Source organism: Passer domesticus, chromosome 10, assembly GCF_036417665.1.
Source record: "Passer domesticus isolate bPasDom1 chromosome 10, bPasDom1.hap1, whole genome shotgun sequence".
Taxonomy (NCBI): Eukaryota; Metazoa; Chordata; class Aves; order Passeriformes; family Passeridae; genus Passer; species Passer domesticus.
The window spans coordinates 16,862,440-16,887,987 of NC_087483.1; the positions used below are offsets into that span (position 1 = coordinate 16,862,440).

The 25,548-nt window shown below is 38.4% G+C and overlaps 1 protein-coding gene across 3 annotated transcripts; it reads right to left on the reverse strand.

Moving 5' to 3' along the window:
* Positions 1 to 25,463, reverse strand: MPP4 (MAGUK p55 scaffold protein 4). 3 transcript variants are annotated; one of them, XM_064434059.1, is made up of 17 exons: positions 23,533 to 25,463; positions 21,063 to 21,173; positions 20,450 to 20,571; positions 19,474 to 19,551; positions 18,695 to 18,775; positions 18,004 to 18,135; positions 15,940 to 16,021; positions 14,774 to 14,859; positions 13,740 to 13,811; positions 13,116 to 13,245; positions 6,795 to 6,836; positions 5,849 to 6,019; positions 5,061 to 5,141; positions 3,991 to 4,084; positions 3,074 to 3,182; positions 1,430 to 1,564; positions 1 to 449 (listed from the first exon to the last, which is right to left on the reverse strand). In XM_064434059.1, the coding sequence occupies exons 2-17, from the start codon at positions 21,094 to 21,096 to the stop codon at positions 258 to 260; spliced, it is 1,641 nt and encodes a 546-aa protein (XP_064290129.1). In that variant the 5' UTR covers positions 21,097 to 21,173; positions 23,533 to 25,463; the 3' UTR covers positions 1 to 257. The 3 variants fall into 3 exon arrangements, with proteins under 3 accessions (XP_064290129.1, XP_064290132.1, XP_064290131.1); XM_064434062.1 differs by lacking the exon at positions 23,533 to 25,463 and adding an exon at positions 21,815 to 23,525 and having other exon boundaries at positions 20,450 to 20,547; XM_064434061.1 differs by lacking the exon at positions 23,533 to 25,463 and adding an exon at positions 21,319 to 23,525.
* Between the last annotated feature and the right edge of the window lie 85 nt (positions 25,464 to 25,548).

Consider the following 25,548-nt stretch of genomic DNA (forward strand, 5'->3'; position numbering starts at 1 on the left):
TGCAACAAAATAGATTTTTCTTTATTCTTGTAATTGAGTACTCACAGTATTTCCTTTTTTTTGGTACAAAAGTGTAACATAAAAAGCTCAAAATCTACACAGAACATAGTATGATTATATCTCCTGTTGGAGCTTCTTTCCTAATCCTCTTCCAAATCCCTCACATACAGAGATAAATTCTTGCAATCCTGACATTAGGATTATTCTTGAAGTAAAACATAAGCTGTAATCTTTCTGAAGCTGCCTGCTGCTTAGAATTAGGGCTGACTGTCTGAGCATATCCATACTGCAGGGACCCACTGGGGCTCATCCTGTGCACGATGCACTGCAGACAGCAGCTGCGCAGATGCTTCTTGTAAATTGTCATTCACAATCACGTGATCAAAGAACTGACCAAACTGAGCTTCCATTTTCTTAGCCGATTCTTCCATCTCCTGTAAATCTTCTTCCTGTGAGAGAAAGTCCATAAAACTCCAGTGTTGTGTAGAGAAACATACCTGCACAGCATCTGCAAAACACCTTGGGCCACATAAACAGGAGGTGAATAGATAATGTGAGTCTGCTTTGTTTCATTTACAGTTTGCTATAATGAAATACCTCTGCTACAGTGAGTTCCAGGTCTCAAAAACTGAGCTGCCTGCCATATGTTTCCCAAGGAAATACCTTGTGTCTCAGGATGCTCTATTTGCCCTAAAAAAGTTGCTCTAGTGATAAATGCTGGCAGAGAATGTTAGGGAGTGGAAGGTAAATCTACAAATGCTTGTGTTCTTATTCCAAATTTTAGTTTATTTCCCCAGTGTCCGTGTTACTTTCTGTCATAGCAATCCTGAATCATTTCCACATAGTTATAGATTGAGGTCTCCAAAATGTTAAATTTGGATGTTAAATTTGATGATGATTTGCATGGAAATGATTGTGTTAAAGTGCTGTATATTCTAGATATAAGAGATGCATTTCCTACAAGCAGGATCTGTGTTTTATCTACAGAACTTAGTATAGGATTGATACTGGCACTAAGCATACATGAAATAATACATTCTTATAACTGTGAAAAAAATAATAATACTACTGAACAAAGCACATTCCAAGTATTTCAATGCAAACAGTAAATATACGTATTGACTCAAATATTGACACAAGATAGCTAAATAAAACAAAAACATGCAAAATAGCTTCTCCTTTAAGACATTTTGAAGCAAAGTGCCTCAGCCCCCTAGGTTACAAATGACAATTCTTGTGCTTCAAAGCCAATCTGGAAGGGGAAAAGAAATCCCAACAAAATCCACAGAAAAACATAATGATTAGATTTGATCCCAAAGAGACAGTAATGTTTTTTTTAAGAGTTAACAGTGTAGCATAATAGAACGCATTATGTTCTGATAACAAAATCTCAGATTAATAAATTCAATCTTTTATTCCCCAATCTCACCTTGAACTTCATGTTCACATAATAATCTGTAATGATCCTGGCATTTTTACGAGTCTGCCTCATGCAGCCTATGCTGGGTGGCTTGATGAATATAATGTAGGGCTTTAACTCGTGGGTCCGGGCTATTTGTATACCCTACAAATGAAGAGTAAAATAAAGTACTTAAAGTGCATTCATCCCAGTTTTACTCCCATAAAAAGCCAATTGTTTACAACATACTGAGATCCCCTGACCTAGGAGACACTTTTTTCAGAAACACTTACTTGAAAAAGATCTCACTAATAATCCCTGGAACAGACATTGGTAAGCATCTGTAGCACACAATTACTTAATTCTGCTTGGTAGCATCATTAGGAGATGCTTTCAATCCCAGTGAATGGTGGAACAGTGTCACTAACAGATCTCTACAATCAACCACATAAAAGATACATTTGAAACCTGTTCTTTTTTGACTGTAAGGGAGCTACTTTTGGAACAAGTACCTCTTTATTGTTCCATGCTGGAACAAAGTATCCTGCTTTCAGAACTCCTTTACTGTATAACATTTCCTAATGCTAAGAAGTATTTTTAAATTACTGCAGAGCAGTGGAGGGAATAAAAAAAAAAACCAAAAAAAATCATAGCATATAAACTTGGTCAAACCACCAGATTTAAAATAAAGTATGCAACACAGCAGTAGTTCTGCTCACTGGTCTTACTTAATATTAATACCTTTTCCAAAACTTGTCCTTAAACCCACACCCTAAAAAAAAATCATAGTGGCACATCTGTCCAAGTGGTAAGATTACACACCCCACACCACAACACCCCTCTTTTACCCCTTTGCTTAAAAATCTAAGAAGAAACCCAAAGGACAGTTTCTAAGGTGTGACCTCATCTATCTCTCACAGCAGTTTGAGTTTTTGAGTAGTACCCCACAAATCTTGTAACTTAATTTCTATTTTAAGCAGCACAAGCCACTGCCAGTCTAAGGCTCAGACACATTGGCTCTGCATAATTAGAGGGAAATATCCAAGAATTACTGAGTTATGGTGTCTCTACATTCAGTTAGAGGAGATGTTCAAACAGCATAGCCCAAACAGCTCCTAAGTACTAAATATGCAAGCAATTCAGAGAAGGTTAGCAAGGTTTAGCTAGACACAGCTCTAAGTATCTTAGATATTTACAAGCTCAGGCTTTTATTAGCCTTATCTTCATCAGCAAATTCAATGCAAAAATAAAAATTAATAAGCTTTTGCTTGATTACTTTAAGTGTTCCTGCTTTTACCAAAGGGTGTTCTGAGACTGCTAAGAGAAGGACAGAACTCTCAAACACTAGGGCTTGGAGGAGGAAGAAATCCCATGCAACAGGTGTCCATGTGAAAGACTAATCCTTACTTTAAGCAAGTATGAAAACTCATTTCCATACCATCCAAACTGATAATGCAGCTGCTGGCTTGGTAAAAAATGCACTGTCTCAACATACCTGTCACTGTAGTACCACCACCACCCCCTAAGACACATGAAAAAAATAATCTATTATTAATAAGCACCATGAGGTAAAGTGAAAAACAAGACAAAGCAACTAACACTGTTCCAATGGCTCAAGAATGTAGAGAAAATTCTTTTTTCTTCCAGAAGATTCCCTGCCCCTTTACCACTCACCTGTGGTTCTAAATCTATTACACAGATCTTCCCTGCATCAAGGACTGTTCGCACTGCATCAATACTGGTACCATACAGGTACCCTTTGTACTCCCCATATTCCAGCATTCTGCAACAGTGGTGAGGAAGGAGGAAAATGAAAGAGCATTTGAGTTTCAAAAAGATTCCATTTAAAAGTGAAATCTTCAAATACAATCCAGTGATCGGGACTGAATGATCATAAAACCTACAGAATACTGTTCTCCTTTGCTCTTCCCTGCTACACTAGGCACAAAACCCATTACAATTCATCTCCAAAACATGCATTTTTTACTCATCATGGTTTTATGAATTTTGTGTTTAGAGGTTGTGATTTTACTTGTCAATGCTTGTCAATTACATACTACAAATAACTTCTTAAGTCTGAAGATGTCAAAACACTTGGCACAGTTCAATGATTGTGGCTTCTGTAGTGCTGAGCTGGTCTGTCTTAGAGACATTATTGATGCATAGAAAGGAGCAGACACTTTTGAATATTTAGCCTTTACAGTTCAACTACTCATGTGTCATCACTGCAGAGATCCTGCAATGGAGTTGTAGGTCAGGAACAGGTGTGATTTACTGCTAAATTTTCAAAAGCAGTCTGGTTTCCTGGAGAGTTAAACTCATAACTTACATCTACAGCACATCTAATGAGCTGAGGACTAGAGAGCCCACTTCCTTTTAGAAGGATTCTGAGATTAACTGTGGAGGAGCTATTTGCAACTGCACAAACACAGTCTTTGAAGAAACAGTGTCAAGTAGTTTGACACAAATTTACACCACACATTCACAGTAAAAGTAGAGGAGCCCAGACTTGGGACTAACTACAAAACTGTATTTTCTTGGATCATGTTGCATTTTAGGTAATAAAGATGTAACTCATGTCTCCTACTCACCTGTGACTATACACCATGTTTTCAAAAGTTTCCTTCGATATGTAGTGATATTCACGACCATTCATTTCATAACTCTTCTGAACACGAGTGGTGTCTGAAGGATGATATAACACAAAAAACCCAGTTGCAACTAAATTATTGTAACTTTATAAGTGAAAATGAGAACTTCATGAAGAACTATCAAGCAGTATTTTCATAAACAATAATATGAGCTATTTCCATTTGTTAATCCAGAACAAAAACCCCATATACTGTAATGGTTTGCCAGTAACACGTCATTAAAAGCTATCAAAGCAGAACTGTATTTCTAGGAATGGAAGAGTAGTTTAATCCAAATAGTTGTGATTCAAAGCAATCAGGAACTGCCTTGGAACTAGTTGCACAACTCTTTATTCTTCAGAGACAATTTTTTTTAAGTTCATTCAGAAAAATTCCACAAGTTTCCCACACTTGCACCTTCCCCTTATCTGGGACCTTAAGCATGAAGTCATGAATTTTCAGCTAGCTTCAGATATATAGTTTCCAGTTTGGTTATCTAAATTACAAGAACCAAATAAGTACAGGTAGAAATAATTTCAGTTGTTACGTCAGAAGTTAAGCTGCATAAGTCTCATCTGAGACTAGAAGGCTAATAAGAAAAGCTGCAAAGCCTATTAAGCACCAACTTCTGTTGTCTTCATTCTTATACCTGAGCACTTAAACCCTAAGAACTTGAAATGTCTCCAAGAAATGTGGTTGTTTGTTGGTTTTTTTTTGTTTTTTTTTTAATCTAGGAAAAGCAAACATTAAAGTTAAACCAAATCATGCAGATAACTTTTCATCTCCATAAAGCTTTTAATGGTTTCAGAAGCTGGAACTTGAACATAACTTTGTCTGATTTGCCAAAATGAGACAGACAGTATTTTAAACTAACCCTTAAGAAAGCAAACAGTACTGGCTTTCAGTAGAGCTGAAGAAACAGCCGTAGAGCAAAGAGTGTATAAATACACAGAGGCAAGAGGAAGGTACTTGGCATTCCCTATTCATGTTTGAATTGGGGCACTGGAGGAAAGAGGAAAAGCATTACATACGAGGTGTGGCACTTTGAAACTCTCGTGGGTTACTTGTGATTAGCCTTCGCCGCAGCTCATTCACACCAACTCCTGCGGGCCCTGGGAAGTTGGAAGTGCAGCTAATATTACTGACGGGGTAACAGCAGCTAATATTACTGACAAATTACTCCCCAGCAATATAGCCATACCCAGAAGGCAACACAGCAATACTATTTTAAAAGAAAAAACTTATCAAATACTTCCAGACTTAGAAAGGACAGTGGATTTGCCTTTACTCAGTTTACTCAGGACCACAGAACAGTGCAGAACAGCATCCTCTCTTCAGTCACCACAATTAAAGTCTCCTTGAGAGTCTGCAGCCCACTTAATGCAGTATGTCCTATAACAAGCATTATTAAAGGTATCTTTCCATACTGTCCATTATTGAGATTGTTCTAGTCTGGAGTTAAATCTTATTATTATTATTGTCATATCTATGCATTTAACACTGGTTGTAGAAATACTTCCATGTAAAGAATCTATTAAGTTACCAATGTTTTCTCATCATTTTCAGTCCCTGCTGAATATAAAATGGAATAAAACTAATAAAACCCATTATCAACCAGCATTTGTAACCAGCTTCTTCTAAGGACTTTATTATTACTGGTTTTTAACACTCACTGTCTCAAGCAAAGAAGATGATACCTGCATTAAACTTTAACCCCAATAGTGGGGTCAAATTACAATAATTCTTGAAGCGTTCCCTTGAGAGCTGCCTGCACAGGACAGCCCTGCTGAAATTTGCCTGCGAAGGGTGAAGCTCTTACCCACGAGGATAATCAGTCTGTGCCGGTCTGTCGGGTGCCGCTGGTACCTGACCACCTCTTCGTAGGGAGCTGCCAGGCTGCTGTAGCAGCTGCTGGGGCAGCGGGAGTAGCAGGACTGCTGGTTGAGCCGGGCCTTCCTGCGGCACAGCCGCATGCTCCTGCGGAATCCAGCTGCATGGGGCAAAGGCACACTGCTGGAAACACAGCACACGTGCAGGCAGCTACTTCTTTAGCCCAGAGGGCCTCTAAGCCACACAATATACTACCTTTCCTGAGGTTATTGCAAGGTGAAGGTGAGTGAATTTCATTGCTGCACTTGATATGACAGCTTGGTAGAATCTCTGAGCATTAAATGACAGCTACAGAGTAGGTAAAATCCCATTGAAAGTCACCTGGAAATTAGCCTCGAATTAAAGACTTCTGAAAGATCCCCAAACAAGCTGGAGGAGAAGTTTCTGACTACCTGAGGCATCTCTAGGGAACAGGTCAACTTTTTTTGATAGTGTAGGTGGTTCACTGTCATGAGGCAAGTCTGGAACATTTGCTCCAGCCTCCAGAACACATATTTTAAAGGTCACTATGGTTTAACAACCAGGTAGGTTTGTTTCTCCACTTGACCATCCAACTCTGAAAGCTTCAGATATAGGTGTACTTTTCTAATGAAAGCACTCATGATTATTCTCAGTGGATGACAGACATTACTTTTGAGCAAAATTAATCATGAAGTCAAGTTTAAATAGCAGTGGCCAAGTCTCTGTAGAAACCTAACAGGAAGAAAGATTTAAATAGAAAGATTGAGCATTATTAGGAAGAAAACAGAGTAAGCTATATTCCGTTTAGTAAGTCTTTAGATGATATAAAGAACAGAGCTTTTTATTGAACTTCATTCAAGCACTTAAGCTAGATCAAGCCCCAAACATTTTACTTATCTTTAGTCATTGCATACCAATAAAGACTCGTTGACCAAATTCACCAAATTCTTCCTCTTCTAGAATACAAAGAACAAATACTCATGAAATAAAAGAGAGAAACTTAAAAGCTAGATGGCAAACAATTATTGCTGATTCCAAGGAAAAAAGGAGTTTCAGTAAATATGTGGAAGTATGATGCTTAATATAATTTTAAAAGCACAAGACTCTATAATATCAAAATATTTCACATGGCCAATGACCAATTCAAAAGGGTTATTGTAAGAAAAAAATAAACATAGAATGTCTTGGTATTTCCTAAATGAAATTTGAAACTTAACATTCTATTTGTTTCATTCCCAAGATATCTACATGCCAGACAACGTTTTGAAACTGAAATTAGTGGAAAAAACCTCCACATAATTTAAGCTTTTCAGGTAAAATTTATCTTATAAGAAGTTTTTAGTTAAAACAATAGTAACAAGTCAGTAGCTCAAAATTAGAAGCAAAAAATTTGTAACTCAGTTTCTGCCCCATAGCATGTTTGGAAAATGCAACTTGCATCTTGCTCAGGTATTTCAGGCAAAACGAAGACCTGATTTTCTTTCTTTTTTTTCATTGGATCAGTGATATCTGTGGTGCAACATGTGAGCCTAACCTCTTTCCTCCAATTCATGCTGTTCATCATGAAGGCTTCACTATTCAGATGAGACGTCTAAAACTCTGTCTTTTTAAAAAATTAAATCTCTCATATATGGCTCAAACATACCAATTTTCCAATAAACCAATGTTCAGAAAGTATAGAAACTATTTGAGAAAGGTGATTTGAAAACAAATCACTAAGGAAAAAAATGGTGCCAGTGTTTAGCTTTCTTTTCAAAAAGTACTCCTTATTTTCCCCTGACCACACATGTAGTTATCCAAGCTGTGCTTTCCCTTTATTTAGGCCTTGTTAAAGCAAGAATGAGATACAGAAGACATAGGCATGTTTTTAAAAGCACTATTTGTTCCAAGGAAAAACATTATTTTCATTTGCAAAGCTTTGAAATATTTTTAGCACTCTTTGGTTTAGTTATCTCATAAGCATGGAAGTATTGAAACAAAATTAGATGCATGTTAATTGCCCTTTCACATCTATACATTCTTCATTACTTGTATCTTTACAATACAGTTTTACTCCTACATTTCTATATGTACTAACAACTAGTTAATGATTATGGGAAAAACTCCTTGGCACAAAACTGCTCATTCAGGGCAATGTTCAGAGTAATGTTCAGCTGATACATGCCCATCTACCTTCATGCCTCTTGAGTCATCATTCAAACATGTTTAATATTTCTGCTTTATCTACCCTGTCTTCTGTGGTATGGAGTGCAATGTGAATCCTACAGGGAACAAGCAATTCAGCTACCGGGTGTTGCAAGAGTGGTAGTTCCTGCTAGAGCACAAACACAGATAAATTCTAATAGATTACTGCTACAGGAGACAGGGAGAAAAATATTAGTGTTACCTTCTTTAAGCTCCTCTGCAGATTCAGACAGAGACAGATATAAAACAATTAGTTTTGAGAAGACAGTCTATACTATGATCTAACAAAAAATCCAACCAGCATTGTCCAATGCATTTAGGGAATGTAGAAAACAGGTACAACAGACATTAAATCTAAACTATGCTTCTTTAAGAATGAATTCTTAGTTCCCAAAGAATACAAGAACTTCAGCATCTATTTCAGTATGGTAGTGCAAATCTGCAACTACTGGTTAAAGTGGAATGTAGGATAGCAAATATTTGCACCTTTATTCCTCTGACTGTGTGGATACAGCAGACAGCTGACTCAGCACTGAGCAGGACTGGCAACAGTAATCCCCAAGTGCAGCTATCAGAAACATCCTAGCTTGAAAACAAAAGATGCCCTGCAGACCTGCTGGTTATGCCTTAAAAACTTTGGGCATTGCTTGAGAGGTGGAATAGAACAAATGCTTGTGATAAGAGAAGAAAGTGCAGAAAGAAGAACTGGCAAGTAGAGACCTTGTGGAGAAGAGCAAATCTAAGGTAAAATGACACTCTTCTCCACAAGATTACCAAATACTTCAAATGAGAAGTTTAACAGTAGTTTTATTTTAGTAAGAAATTATTTATTTTAGAAGACTTAGGTTTTGCAGAACTCTCAACGTGCTGTAAATAAGCAGCTGCTCCCTAAATGAAAAAAAATCCAAACAACCAACCAAAAACCCCTATATCAGTTTGGTAAAAAAAGAGTACTTATTGATCGTATTTTTTATACATAAATAATGAATTTTATAAGCATTTTTTGTTTATGTATGTCAGCCATGCCCACAATCAGGAATCCAGAAGCAGCTTTCCTCTTTACCACATCAACTCCTACAGGCACCGGGGATTCAGGCCTCCATATTACTGAAGGTAATCCAATTATCTGCTGACATCAGTGCAGGCCCTGCTGTCACAGCTTGCACGGGTGCACGAGAAGAAACATTCACACTCTGGGATAAGAGGACAGAAACCTTACTGCTAAGGTAATCAGAGAACAAGAGGAAGACTTAAAGCAACAGGATTTTACATAATGGCTTTTCATGCCAGAATGGCTTCTGAAGCTAAAGGGGCATTTTGGTTCTTGCCACCTGCTTGTTTCTAAGACGCTTGTCTCTGGACACCCTTCTTGCAGCAGAACAACAGCAAGGAACTTAGAGTTAGGTCAGAGGAACTTACCTGACTCAAATGTTTCTTCATCTTGTTTAGTAATCCAGATAGCAAAGATATTAAAATAAATTCAAATTTTAATTATTTTCTTTCTAATGAATACCAGAATCAGAAATCAGTTTTCCAGCTTCTGTTGGACTGTCTCACATATACTTTCCCTAGCTGCCTCTACCCTGAGGTGGCAAAATACAGCTCACCATACCTGAATTAACTGCTTCATCTCTTTTCACACAGTCCTACAGGATCACATCCCTCCATAAGAGCTTCTCAATTACCTTGGAGAAGGAAGAATGAACTGCACTGCTTTAGGGAGGAACTCAAGCTACAAATCTTTACACTCAGTGTTCACAAGTAAAAACCTATTTTTGCTCCTTGTTCTTCCAAGATCACGGATTTCTTGACAAGGAATTGTGTGGGTTCTCCAAGACCACAACAATCTGTGGCATTAAATATGCAATAAGCAAAAAAGCATGGTAACTTTACAGCCACAATCCAACACCTGAATCAAAGTGGCTGGATCTCATTCAAGCAAATATTTTTGTGCTGGTCAGAACACTTGACTATAAGCACTGTACACCAGTGCAAACAGCTCATTTTAATACACTAATAAGAGATGAGGTTTCCAGGGTATGAAAAATAGAATTTTCTACCATTAAGTTCACTAGGAGAATGAGTGGTTTTATCTAGGAAATGAGGCTTTAAACTAGCTACTGCCTTGAAGCAAATAAAATAATCTCAAGTGAATTCAGTTACCTGTTTCCACACACTTTTCGTCAATCTGCATGTCATCCTCTACAGATCAACACAAGGGAAAAAAATTCATCTGAATCAGAAAAACACTGGAAAAACACCCTTATAGATCTTACGAGACTGAACTCAGACATCAGAAACAAGATATGTGAAGCTCAAACAATCTTTAGACATCTTTAAAGATTTTAACTGTTAACTCAAATTTAATGATGTTCTTTGTATTACAGTAAGCAAAAACTCTTAAGTGAGTGCTCTGAAGGCAGAGAGACAAATGCATCTAACTTGAATTCTCCTCTTGAAATAATGAAAGGTTTAACATGCCTGTCAATCTGTTTATCCAGTAGATAACTATTTATTAAGTACTACCATGAGGGAATATAATTTTCTGTCTTATAGCTTTTAAATATCTTTCCAACATGCTACACTCAAGGAAAGAATTTTGCTTTTTATTTTTATTATTACTTTTACAAGGAAGAAAAGGAAAAGATCAATTCAGCTCTTTCTCAATCCCCAAACTACATCAATTTATGTCCCAGAAATGTGATCACATGAGCTTGGGCAATCTCATGGGCTCACAATACAGCACTGTTTGTGTTTTGCTCTTGCACACCCTTCCAGTTAGGCCCAGCAGGAGCTATTTTCCAGTTACAGGGCACTTGTCAGAGTATTTGTCAATCACATTCTGCCCATACAAAGAACCCATCCAAACTGTCACTCTCCTGACAGATAATGCACAGCTAAGGTTTCCACTTTAAGACAATGTATGCATCTACTAGGTGAAAACAGGTTGGATTTCAATTATGTTAAGCACGCAAAATGCCAAGAACTTGAGCTTCTTCCACATGTATTTATCAAAATGCCTAATTTCTGACAACTTTTTAAAAAAGCCTGTACAACCATGTGTCATACTGGTTCCAGGTACAGAAATGCAATGCTGTCCAGATGTGATTTCCTACCTTCTTCCACAGTGCTTACTGCTCACAGCATATCCATTGAAGCAGTTAAAATGCAATAAAATTATGGTGAAAGAGAGCCTCAGCTCTAGCAAGCAATGCAATCAGTGCAAGAAGAATCCTAGGGAATTAAACACATGCCCCCTGGGATTTATCATGAGAAAAAAATTCTATACTTGCATAAAGAACCATAGAAGGAAATCGGGACAGAAGAAACAGGAAGAACATTCTTTTTCTGGAAATAATTGCTTATTGACAGAAAATTATAATTGGCAGAAAATATTTCTGGATTGTTACCAAGAAAAAATTCAAGGGCAGCATAGCTTATCTTAGACCTTAAGAAAATAAGTTCTATTATTTTCTCAATAGCTTTGATGGCAAAGAAACATTCCAAACATGGCACTTTTCAGTGGCAGAGCTGGTATCTGTGTCCCCAGAAATCCAGGCCAGTAAAATTGTCACCTCAAGACTTACAGCCAATTCTCCTAGAGAGAACTGGCTGGCCTAGTCAGGTTCTAGAATGCAGAAACTTTAGAAGTTGAATTCACAGCTTCTCTTATGGTCAGACTCAAGTACACTGGAGACGACCCTCTGCACCATCTGCACCATCAATACTCCAGGTACAATTATCAGTAAGAATTTTTTTTTCAGGGGATAGTTAACACAGTTGAAGGTTACCATATGGCTCCAGAAACAATGTCTTTGAATTAAGCTGAATTGTATAAGCTTTTATTTCAGTATCCCTGAAACAGAGACAAGATCTTTCCTGCTGTATCACTCAAGTAACTTTTCACTCACACATTGATGATTTGAGACAGAGGTGGGGCTGGAAGGGCTGGCACCACCAGAATTCTCGCTGCTTCCTACATAGAAATAAATTTATCACAGTTAAAGAAACAAAACAGTCCACAAGCACGTTATGGTCCAGTCAGATTCACTGCTTACATGTAAGATTGATCAGTAGTGAACTGAGAGAAGACAGCAAGAACTGAAACGTTACCAATGTTTTAGACCACTGCAAAGATCTGAAATAAAACCAGTGTGCTATCAGAAGTCTTCAAATTTCCAAATCAGCAGCCCAGAAGTACTAAGAATTTATATAAAAGTACAGGAAGACAAGCCATACTATGGTACAGACTCCTGGAAGTAGAAGATGTGCTACTGGTAGGGGTAGTAGTACTACTGCCTCCATTACTGCACAGAGCCTCTTGCAGCCTGAGTCACCCAGTTTGATTTCACCTTGCATTACACAGACTGCAGGTAGGTTTATATTTATCACAAAGTGAAGTTTATCATGTGTGATTGCATGGCCTTACATTATCCTGGGGGTACCACAGGACACGTGGTTAAAGGATCAGATTGAAAAGTTTGCTACACCAGTGTAAGAACTCTGATTCTGAATGCATGTAATGTAAAAATAATGGTCTATTTATGCAGAAAATAATAGGCAAGAGAACCTTGATCTTTCTTGAGTGTTTGGTTTTTTTCTCTGTTCTTCTAATCTGGTCTACTCAGTTTTTACCAAAGCTGAAGAGGTCACTCATGCATCACAGGACAACTTTAAAAATACACTATGCTTTAAGTATCCCTCTCTTCCCTTTGCTTTTTTTTTATCATAGATGATGGTCATTTAGTAGTCAGTCAATTTCCACACATCTTACAGCTGCTACACTCCACCAGATGCTGTAGCAACCAGCATGGAGACTGGATAAGTGCTGAAAATTTCCTAAATGGCAATTTGAGATTATACAGGTGCTTTCAAAAGCTCCTTCTCACACAGGTGCTCTTAAGGGAAAAACAGCAACAAGTCAGAGATCAAAAAGAGGAAAGATGTTTGTCAGATGTCACTCCAAATCATACTGCTACAAAACTTAGGAAAATTTTGAATAACTGGCTCATTTTTGAACCAGAAAACAGGAAAATTATGATATTTTTTACCTTTTAAGAAGATGATTTGAGGGTATGAGTCCAGCACAGGCACTGAGATCTGAAACTTTCCTGGCCTGCCACCAGAGAGCGTCATTCTGATCCACAATCTGGAGTATTTCACCCCTCTTAAAAGGCAAACCTGCATCAGCACATGGAATGGCAGGATCCTGCAAGGGCCAGTAATCTGCCATTGCTCGCACATACAGCTAGTAAAGAAAACATACAGGAGTGAGGGGAAGCCAAGTCTAGAATGGATACAACACAGGCTTCACAATCACAGGGCCAGATATTGCTGCAACTTCAGTCTAATGATGAAGTCAAGTTTTAAAAACCAGATCAAGCCTTAAACGCTCTCTGTTCATTAAATGAGAAACAAAAAATTCTCATACATTATGAAAAGAACTAACCTTCTACTTGTAGGTCACTCTGAAAGTGCCTTTATTACACAGTTACATTTCTCCTTACTGTCTTTGCTGCTTCAGCAACAACATACTGATGTCTGCTGAGAGGCAGCCATAAAGGCAAGGTAACACTTTAGGGGTTGCAATCAACTTCCAGGCAACACCATGTCTTTTATCACACAACTGGGCACTATTGCTACCAGCCTGGGAAAAGAAAAAGAATGTTTCTTACTGTTGTTTGGTTGCTGACAGGCCGATCAGAAACTGGAATTAATTTGAACATAATTGTCCCCTGAGACAGGGCCTAAATGATTAGAAAAGAATTAAAATATGGTTGGCATTCAACACAAATAATCAACATAGGCAAGACAGAGCATGGCTTGAGGATACTGCAATGTTTGTGCTACAGATAGAATTCAGGTAGACAGACTCAATGTGACAATACTGTATTTTTTCCAAAATGAAACTCAAGAATGCAACATTAAAGTTTTGTTAAATATTTTTTAATTTAATGCAACCTATGTTTCATTGTAAGTATATGAAATTTCAGCATTGATTCATACCAAACTTTTCTACTGAAATCTTATTTAAATTAGCAGCAGGGTCTGGTTAGATGGGTGATATAAAGGGGGAGGAACATAATTTAGTAATTAAATATTCCAATAGAGTTTGTTTCTTATACCTAGAAATGGTACAACTATTTGCATTGGCACATAGACTCTGTATGATTACACACAGAAATACTTCACTGTCTGGCACTTAACAGTCAAGAACCCTAAAAAATTGTGCACAAAATGACAAAACAGGGACACCTCAACAGATTTCTTCATGATAATTTTGACAACAGTAACTACACTGCCCTTTTCTTGCAAAGTCAGGTTGTTCACTCTGCTTTAGTGCATTTTGTAACATGGACTCTTATTAGAATAGCAGCTTTCTACGACTTTCTTGTGGAATATTTCTGAGTGATGCTTCTAGAAAAAGGTATGAATCAGTGAAGGCTGAATAAATTAGTATTTTTTTTTCCCAGAAGCTGCAGATGTAATGGTCACAGTTAATTTCTGCCCAGAACAGAAGTTAGATTTAATTCTGCTTTCATATATTCTGATTTCATGAGCAGTTGGGAACTTCATTCACAGTAAGGAAACAATCTGAATTTTCTGTTAAAAATTTCAGGCTCTTATGTACAAGAGTGTGTAAAAGTGCAAGCATACAAATAATACTAAAGGTGCAAAGTAGAAAACATATTTTAAAAATATTAAATACCAGAATATTAATGACTTGCTCAGGCTCAAGTCCCTCAACAGGAACTCCATTTACTTCCACCAGTTTGTCTCCAGCATACAGCAACCCTACCATGAGAACAAATACGAAAACAGCAGCAGGAGTTTTATCACAGCATGATTTATCTTGGATAGGCAAGGCAGGGTGACAGAAATATCACAGGTTTGTAAGTCAGCATGAAAATTTTCCTGCACCATGTGTGGAGGAAGGCATTTTGGATTCAGCTGCACTGCCCCTGGATGGGACTACTGCAGGTCACAAGGAGCTTGCATGCTTCAGCTTTCTTAATCCTTTCCACTCCCCCATATGACATCTTTACAATCTACTGATGATTTGCCTTAAAATTCACATCAACATTTTAATATTGCTCCATTTCCCAAAGTAAATTATGAGCGTATCCTGTATTAATAGACCACGAGACTTGGAATCAGACCCCTAAAAACTGCAGGTCCTTTATAGTAAAGTCTTCACAATATTGTTTTCTTTTCCATGTTTCTTTAACTCAATGAAAATATTAGTCAAACTAGGAACTTAATCAGCTATTTTCTGCAAGGTAGGTTTTCTTCTTTATGCAAAGGTCAGAAGATACTAAAAGGAACTATTTTATAATGATTACAGTTGAATTTTACTTCTGATGTTTTACATTTTAATTACATTACATTTCTTAAGGGACATGGAACACATTCAATTCTAGGATGACAAAGTAGTAACATTTCCAAGGAAACTCCTTGCAAGATTGCTTAGCTACTAGTGCTAAGCAAGGTGTTTAGTAGAGTAGTGCCGAAAAGTATTATTACATATTCCTTAAAGACCATTATCTTCTAGAATCACCAATGTTTACTATTTCTCCATTAGGGAATATGCTGCATTTCATACTACACTGCATTTTGGGATACCAGGTATTGGTGCCAAGAACACAATGAAAACTGAATTTCTTCATCAACTCAGTCTAAAACAGCAAATTCATCTGAAAATCTATGAAATCAGAATGAAAGTCACTGCAATGCATCACATGCTTACAGTGCTGTCCCATGTGCACATCATCTTGCTCTATAATGGAAAATTAACTGTAGAAGCTAAGGTATTATCTTCAAATATCTTATTTCAAGTTCAGTTTTATGTACCACTTTGTTTCAAATTCCACGTACCACTTCTGTCTGCCAGCCCACCATGGATCACACGAGCAACTGTTATGTCACCTGTTATCTCGTGGCGTTTAATGGTGGCACCCTGGCAGGTAAGAGCAAAGAAAAAACACACTGGTCACCAAAGGACCCCAGTAAGTTTCTTTCCATATCACAAGTCTGATCTTCACGCTGACACAAAGGCATTGAGGGATACAGCCTTTCTACCATAACATGGATATAGCAAAAACCACAGAATCATGGAATAAACTGAGTTGGAAGGGACCAAAAGGATCACTGAGCTCAACTCCTGGCCCTGCACGCACCATCCTCAAGAGTCACATCCTGTGCCTGAGAGCATTGTCCAAATGCTTCCTGAACTCTGTCAGGCTTGGTGCTGGGACCACTGCCCTGGGGAGCCCATTCCAGTGCCCAGCCACCCTCTGGGTGAAGAACCTTTTTCTAATATCCAACCTAAAACCTCCCCTGACCCAGCTTCAGGCCATTCTCTCTGGTCCTGTCACTGGTCACCAGCAAGAAGAGATCAGTGCCTGCCCTTCCTCTTCCCCTCACGAGGAAGTTGTGACTGCAGTGAGGTCTCCTCCAGGCTGAACAGACCAAGTGACCTCAGCCACTCCTCACATGGCTTCTCCTCAAGGCCCTTCACTATCTTCCTGGCCCTCCTTTGGACACTCTCTAATAGTTCCATGTCTTTCCTGTACCATGGCACCCAAAACTGCCCCCAGCACTCGAGGTGAGGCTGCTCCAGTGCAGAGCAGAGCAGGACAATCCCCTCCCCTGCCCGGCTGGCGATGCTGGGCCTGATGCCCCCCAGAACACACTTGGCCCTCCTGGCTGCCAGGGCACTGCTGACTCATCCAACTTGTCATTGACCTAGACCCCAGGTCTCTTTCCACAGCACTGCTTTCTATTACCTCATTCCCAGTCTGTCCATACACCAAGGCTGCCCCATCCCAGGTGAAGAATCCAGCACTTTCCCCTGTGGAACTTCATATGGTTGGTGATTACCCAGCCCTCTCCTTTGCTGAGGTCTCTGCAGGGCCTCCCTGCCCTCAAGGGAGTCAACAGCTACTCCCAGTTTTGTATCTTCTATGAATTTGCTCAGAACTCTTTCTGAGCATAAATGTGTCTAGATCATTTATGAAGCTGTTGAAGAGCACAGGGCTAAGGATGAAGCCCTGCAGAATCCCACTAGTGACAAGTCCCCAGTCTGATGCAACCCCAGATGCTATAAGCCTTTTCGCCCAACCCATGAGCCACTTGCTCACCCATCCCATAATGTGTTTATCCAGCTGTGTGCTGTCCAGAAGGATACTCTGAGAGACAGTATTGAAAGCTTTTGTGAATTCCAAAAGGATTACATCAACTGGCTTCCTCTGATCAGCTAGCTGGGTCACCTTGTCATAAAAGGAAATCAGGTTTTATAAGCAGGATTTTCCCCTCAGGAAGCTGTGCAGGCTGTGACCAATGACTGTTGTCCCTCAGGTGTTCTTCAATACCTCCCAGAATAATCTTCTCCATAACTTTACCAGGCACTGAAGTGAGACTGACAGGCCTGTGGTTTCCAGGGCTGTAATGTATTAGTACTAAATCCTTCAAGGTCTTCAACTCCCATCACACTAAAATAACCTGATTGACAGTTAGAAATCTTTTTTATCCCCAATATTACAGCTATCTTTTCCTAAAACAGATTAGCTAAGCTATACAATGTTTGCTGCTTATAAGTACAAATTATTACTAAAAAACTCTCCTCCCTTCCTTTCTGTTTTGGCCATGAGACTAACTCTCAATGCTGTTTGGTTTTATCCCATATAATGAAAATACATCTGCCAAATGTTCAAATGCTGAGCAGACAATGCACTGAACAACCTACACCCAGACGATGCATGGCTAGATGGTCTTCTCAGGTCCTTTCCAACCTCAACAATCCTTGTGATTCTGTAAAATCTGGACAAAAATGCACACAATCCTCATGACATTCCTGGGAAGGACCCAATATGCATCTCATGCATTATTAATTCTTTCTAAGTTAAAAAAAAATTGACAGACACAAGGAAGGTCCCTCACCAGAGGCTGGTTGTTTTTCACTAAGCAGACAATCCTCATAGCTTCTTCATTTTCAGGTATGTTGTCTGGCAGTGGTGGAAGGGTTGGTTCAAAATCTTTCTGGGCCACAGTATCATGAGCAGATAGCAAGGCCTGTTACAAATGAAAACAAGCAAACCAACCTACCCTTAAGCAAAGATCATACAATAGCACAGCTTTAAACAGTGACTGAACAGAAACCAGATATCACCGAATGTGTTCCTTTGTGAACACAGATCCCTTGCATATATATTGACATTTTCTTCTTTCCACCAAGAAAATCAAACCATGAAAGTTTTAAGAATAGTTCCTCTGTTTCTTGTGGAAAAACTTCAAAAGATGAAAGAAATATTTCCCTTTGGAGCTCTTGAGTTAAGAATGCAGGTTCTGCAATTTCAAGGAAAATTTGATTTATATATCTGCATTAACTGCCCATAACTAGAAACTTTGTAAGAAACAGCTTTCAAACACAGCCTTAAGTAAAATGCAGCCCACTGCAGGTAGTTCAGATACACAGTCCACATTTGATCTCATGATCAGATTAGTTCATCATTACTAAACTATGTCTCTTCTGGCCCCTTTACCAATTTTTGTGAACAGCTGCCCATCCATTTCCATTCCCACTGCAGAGAGCTCCATGAGTAAACTTTTTCTTTCCTTATGCAGGACTTGCCTTGAAGTGTGGAGAACGCAGGAGCCGTCTTAGCTCTTTGATCTCTCCTGACTGAGGGGCTTCATGCAGTAACTCTACCACCTGATAAATGTCAGAAAATAAGCACAGAGGTGGATTCTAGAGGACAGTTCATTTAAAAAGCTCTACACTGAATGTAAAGGAATGGAGACAGTGTAAAGCCCCCCCACATTATGTGAGTCAGAGGATGTCCATATGGTCTGCTCTAGAACTGGACAATATGACCACAGCTGCACAACACTCAGCCAGGCTTAATTTAGTTCAGGCACAGTGCCATGTGCTCTAAATCAGTTTTTGCTCCCATCTCTCAACCAATTTCATCACTAGTCTCAGTTTCTCTACTTCGTCATTAACTCTCCCACTAATTAAAAGATTTAGAATTCAGCTATTATAATTAGAAAAATCTAAAAAGCTTTTCAATATCCTCATGTTAGTCTGCTTGATTGTATCCATAACACTGAACCATAGAGTTACATGGGAAGAAAAAATACATGGTCAGTGATTAAACAATTAACATTTGTGTTCATTACACTGGCCAGGATTTGCATAGTGCAGCAACCACAGCTGTGCCCATTTCTTATGCTGCCCCCCACCACAGTAAGGGCTGTTGAGTAATTTTACAAACGTGTAAGGAGAGTTTCAAGTTTATATACTGTACTTAGATCTGAGACACAGAATAAATACCAGAACACTTAACTGCAGCAGAGTCCATTCATTCGGTATGGGTAAGTAAAAGCAATAAACTGTGCACACAATCTCACCTCACGACTCAGCACACGTGCCTGCAGTGTGACAGGAGCTGGTCTCTTTGCAAGATAGTGTTGGAGGCATTCATAAATCTGTTGCATGCCATAACAGACAAAACAAAGCAACGATGACATTGACCAGTTCACATGATCATATAGATACATACATGACGAGCAATAGAAAACACTGTTTCTGGAAACCTCTCAGTCCAACTACAGCCCCAGAGTCTGCAATCTCAATTCTTAATATCTGACACATCTGGGATTGAGTCTTGAACTCAATGTCTTTCCATATATCAGGTAGCTAGGCTGTTTTACTGTAGTTTTGAATTTTACTAGAAGAAAAGCTGTCTACACAGGTAAATAGCCTGATAGTAAATTCTCTGATTGGCAGCCTGTTACCTTCCTCTAGCTGAAGGCATAATTGCTGTATTTAAATTGCCCTTTATGAGCATTCTTATGCTCATAATTTATGCTTTATGAGCATAAATTGCCCTTATGAGCATTCTTATCCAGTAAAAGCTCCTCTTTAAAAATCCTTCTTAAAGAAAAGCAGAATTTTTACAGAATTTGTCTCAGATAAAATTCTTCTCAAGATAGAAACTCAAAACTCTGTTCTCTAACAATATAAGATCTTCAATTACACATCAGATGAATGTGATACAAAATAAAATACAGCGTCACAGGCCAAGAAGAGGGATGCATAGCCATACAGAAACTTAAGAACAGGAAAGACAACTGAGCAATGATGTGTTCAGTGTCTCTCCCCTGGCCTTAATACAGACAGGTAAAGTAGAAGAGCCTAAATGTCTAGGACATTATGGAAGAGAATACTTCATTTTCCTTTAAAGCATAAGTGGTTTTGTCTACTGTGACTGCTGATGTTAGGACATCAGGACTATCAGCACTTATTGTCAATAAGCATTTATTGTCCTCATATGGCAAACCCAGGTTTCCTAGAGATTGTTTTCCCAGCGGTGTGGAAGCTCACCTTCAGCAGTGCTTGCAGCCAGCGAGATCTGAGCAGGTCATAGAGCATGCCAACGCCATTGACATCTCTCTTGCAGAGCAAGCTGAGCTCTTGCAGCGCTAGAGTCAGAACATGAGACACACCTGAGCCCAAGAAACAGAGAAGCGCAAGACACTTCAGTACAAAGAGAAGACCAACCAAAGCCAAACAGTGACCCAGACCTTGGAAATGCACCTTTCCTCAATTTGTACTTCTAAGAAATGCACAGACATTTCCTGTCTGCCTTGCTTTTTTTTTTTTTTCTGCAATCAACTCTGTTGCATAAGAGCTATTTTACCATGTTATTAGCCAGCAGGGTTAGGTCAACGCTAGCAATTTGCAACTGACATGCGAGAAAACCATGCAGGCAATCTCACAGGTAACAGTCTGGGTTCAAGCTCGTACCTCCTACCCAGAAGAGGTGAAACAACAAAAAACTCCTTGGCTTTTGAACATCAAGAATCATTCCAATTGTTGAGTAGTAATACTTCAGACACATTCATCTCTCTCATGACTCAATGGAAGAAGAGTCATAGAGATCAAGGAATAGAGAAAGAAAAGAGAAAGAAAACTGAAAAAGAGATGCAAAAGTTACCATTATCTTTACTGCTGACTGTTGGCACCTCCATCTTTTCCTTTATTCAAGGAAATTCCACTCACTTTGAATACTGCATTCACACCACGTTGGTTTCACAGAGATGATGAACTAGGGAAAACAGCACCCTCATATCAGAATACTGTCAGGTATTTTACACTGATAAGAAAGCAGAACTCAAAACAAAGGAAGAGGTGGGCAATAATTTGTATTTAAAGTGCACAACGGGTGTAAAAAATAAATATATGAGTCCCACCTGTAAATTCAGCCACCCAGTAGCATCCAAGATGCAGACAGACAAACCACAACTGCAGTATGGCATTTTAATCTCTTTATAGAATTGTCATTTGCTTGCTTCATTAAGTCATTGAAAACAGAAAGCAGTTTGGTCCATCTTCTAGCTCTCCAGCTTCTTAAGTGTACCACCACGAGAAGTCGTACTTTTTTCTAAAGACTTATATCTTGTTTTATACCCATATAGCTTGGAAAATAATCATATTCAAGGATACATTACATTTAATTCCTCTTAATAGTGACACAATATTAAAACTGAAACACTGGAGTTTCTACTGAATTTTCATTGATCAAAGACATTATTTTGAAAAAAGGGATCCATGTCTCTATCACTATTAGAGTTTAAGGTCTTTGAAAGGTTTGCCCCACAGAGATTTCAATTATTTTTCTCTTATTTCCTCACAATGAATTAAAAAACCCAAAAACCCCAAGCCCAGATAAAAAACCCCGTTTCTTACCTTGCTGGTATTATCATCTCAGACAGTTTACAATAGGTTGTCACTTTTAGAGATGGAATCAAATAAGTTATTTGCTAATCTAAAGATGTGTTGCTGATTTCTTTAATTAAAAAAGCAGCATATACTACCTTATTTTTTTCTTTAGATTTTAAAATCAGCATTTTTAAGCAACGCAGGAAGACAACACTTACTAATTAATATGTATCTATGTCGTATGACCTTTACACAAATAAAATATGCACTTCTAAAATTTTCTTTCAAATTCCTTCCCTCCCTTAAAATTCTGTGGCAACCCATCACCAGCCTATAATGTTCTCTTCAAGTAAAACTGGAAGAAGTTTTTCAATCTGTTGTTCGTGGCAAACAATGCAGTACAGGATTGCTTCAGAGAATTCTCTGAACTCTTCTTCTCAAAGAAGTATGGAAATTCCCCAGGGAATACCACACACTGCATTTATTCCCTAAAGCATCCAGAATCTATTACACCCTAATGATTTAACTTCACACTTGATACAAGTGTAAAGATATTGTCATGATTAGCAGTATTGTAGGTTACTCTTAAAGAATTAAATATTTCAACTGGCCACTCAAGAGATAACTTAGCCTACAAGCACAAAAACTAACATCAAATATCTGAGCATCTCAGGCGACAGTGAGCCCCAGTGCCTCACAGTGAATGTGTTACACCAAATTCTGCTAAATACACAGTAGTTTATTTCCTGGATTTATAAAGTAAAAAGGCAGCCATTTTCCTCTAGATTGCTCTATAGACAGAAAACAGCAAAGGTACAAGCAGGAAAAGTATTATCTTGATCTGCTTACAAAAGCAGAAGGCATTACTGTCACTTTTACTGCATTTAATACTTATTTTTAGAACATGCTTCCTCTCTCTCCTGTTAAATAGTAAAACTGCTTTCAAAAGGCAGTGGAAATTAAGGGAGACAAAAGTCATAAATTATGAGATTATGATTCAAACATTTTATTACTGAGTCTGGGTAATTCATTTCAAGTTACTTCTACAGGATACTCAATGGTACATTGTATTGAAATTCTGACCTGAAGACTGCTTTTACAATTATGATTTTTTCTTTCAAAGATTCACAAAAATATAGTTTGATCCTCCCCCAGTACAACTGGGGTTTGAACTGCAATTATTTAATATTTTTCAATAGTCTCGGTTCTTTTCCTTAAAGAATTTGCCTTCCCCATTTTTTAGCTTAGTTGATCTACCTAATGATGGATTTAACAAAGCAGGACATCTAAATCTAGTAATGAAAATCTGTTTCTTAATAGAGACAAAGCACTCGAAAACAAAAAACATTTCTGGAGATGCTAAAATTGTTCAGATTCTGCTAAAACACAAGCAATATAATCCCTCCCCTTAAAATATTCAAGGGATTAATTTTTCCCCAGAGAGCATTGCAGCTTCTGGTTTCAGTACAGCTTCCATAGAGAACAGATTTGGGAGCAACTTGAGTGTGTTTAGAAATTTTGGACACAGTTTATCCTGAAGGTGAACCTTAAATTTCCCAAAAATCTGGGAAAGCTACTGAAGGTTTTACTTGCCTTGTTGGGTGAAACCCTCAGCTACAGCTATCAGAGTTCTATGAATAAACCTCTCCATCCATTGTTGTAATCTTAAACCACAGAGTTTATGCTCACATTAACAGAAGTGGCATTTGAACATCAAAATCTCTCAAGTTCTGATAACAGCTCACCTCAGTCATAAATTAGTAGCTGTTTTGTATTTACACACAACAAAAGGAAAGCAGCTTCCAACTGTGAAGCCTGGTTTCAGAAGCTGTCAGTAGCAACAGATGCTGAAAAAGTCACTCCCAGAAGAGAGGAAGAGTTGCTTCTTTAGAAGGAGACCTACTGGATTGCTTGCTTAAGGGCAAAGGTCAGAGTTCAAATAAATGTAGAATTACTACTGTGCCTTTATTTCCTAAGACTTATATCTACGTAGACTCCAAGGCCAGAGCTCAGGGTCTCCTCATCCAGGGATCTAAATAAATTAGATGGAAATTCTTGCTAAAAGGCTTACCTGACTAATCTCCCAGGCAGTGTAAGGGCCTTCCCATTCACGTGTATTGCAAGCAATTACAGATTGCCATTAACAGAAGACATTTCTCTTTGCTTGTTGTTAGAGAAAGAACTGGCTATCCACACTGAGTGTGCCAGAATTTGACTCAAAATGAGTCAGTCACCTCAAGTCTGCAAACATCAGTTATCCCAAATCTGAGCTACTCCTTCAGCAGCAGAGTATGAAATTCCTTGACCCAGTCAGACAGACGAGAAGGTCTTATTGATACAAGGCTAGAGCTGCAAGGGAACCTAAGCCCTGTTTTAATAAAGTTTCAGAATTGTCTTTAAGTGGATAATTTTGCATCTTGTCAAGCCTCTGAAGGGGACAACACCAGAGAACCTGACATCCAGAACATCGCTCCCCTGCTCTTATACACTGCTTTGGTTAATATGTTAGACTTGAGCCCTTTTTACATGGAAAACTACTCCTAGCTTTAAATTTGCCAAAATTAATGATTTGACATATTTATTGACATATTTGACATACCTTGAGGGAAGGAAACACTCTGTGAAAGCTTTTGTTGCAAATAAGCCACTCTAAATCAGCAAAGTGAGTAGGCAAAAAATGGAGGGAAAGATTCAACAACTCAAACCATATGCCCTCTTCAGGACTTTTTTTCTGCATTAAATAAGCTTAATTAGGCCAGTGTAATTACTGAAGTCTGACAGCTTATTTTCTAGTCAGTGTAAAGAACCATCTTGCTTTTTGTATACTTTTTGAGACACTAAAGAGTTTTGGCTAAAGCAGCAACCCTAAATATTAATGGAATAAATTGACACAACTTAAGCCTTTGAAACCTTTTATCCTTATCTCATCCCAAGCACCTCTTAATGGAAGTCAGAGGCAGAAGAGTTAAAAAAAAAATTGAAAAAAATGTTATGTTCACACCAGGGATTCTGTGAGATTTCACAGAATCATACCTGCATATCTGAGGTAATTTATGCTGTTACTCTCTGTACTCAGATCTATTCAGTGGTGGTTCATTCTGCCTCCCTCCAACAACCTTAGGTCTGCAGTGGTGGGGCGAGTGCCTTGTTTACATGGGGTAAGGACTGCCAAAACATCGCTCCCCAAAAGAGCGGCACTCAGAGAACACTTGGATGGAGTCATGAGGGGCAGCCAGCTTTACTTTCAGATGTTTACTGCCAACAGTTTGGATTTACAGAAAGCCAAAGACAACCAAAAGCCCCCTAAATAAACAACCAATCACTGTATTGATACTAAATCAACTTAGAAGTACACAGCTAGGTTGTTCAAAAAAGGATTTGTTTTACAGTCCTGTATCAGTCACATATTTTTCTGCATTATCTCTCAACATACCAGAACAGGTAGTTTCCTAACCTATTTCTAAAAACAAGTATAGTATTGTGAAGATTAGGATTGAGGGAAAAATTCCCTTTCAAGCTCCTGCTTCGAATTCATACACCACTCTACTGTTTAGCTAACAAGAATTAAAGAGGTATCAGAAGTTTAAATAGCTTTGCTATAGCTATGAGAGGAAACTAATTTTACATTTACATGGGGGAAATGCATCCTTGCAGAACAATGGTTTCAGTACAGTGCAAATTTTCTTACCTGCAAAGCCCACAGAATACGCCATGTTCAGCTCATGGAGAATTTCCAGAGGGGAAGAGTATTGGTTGGATGT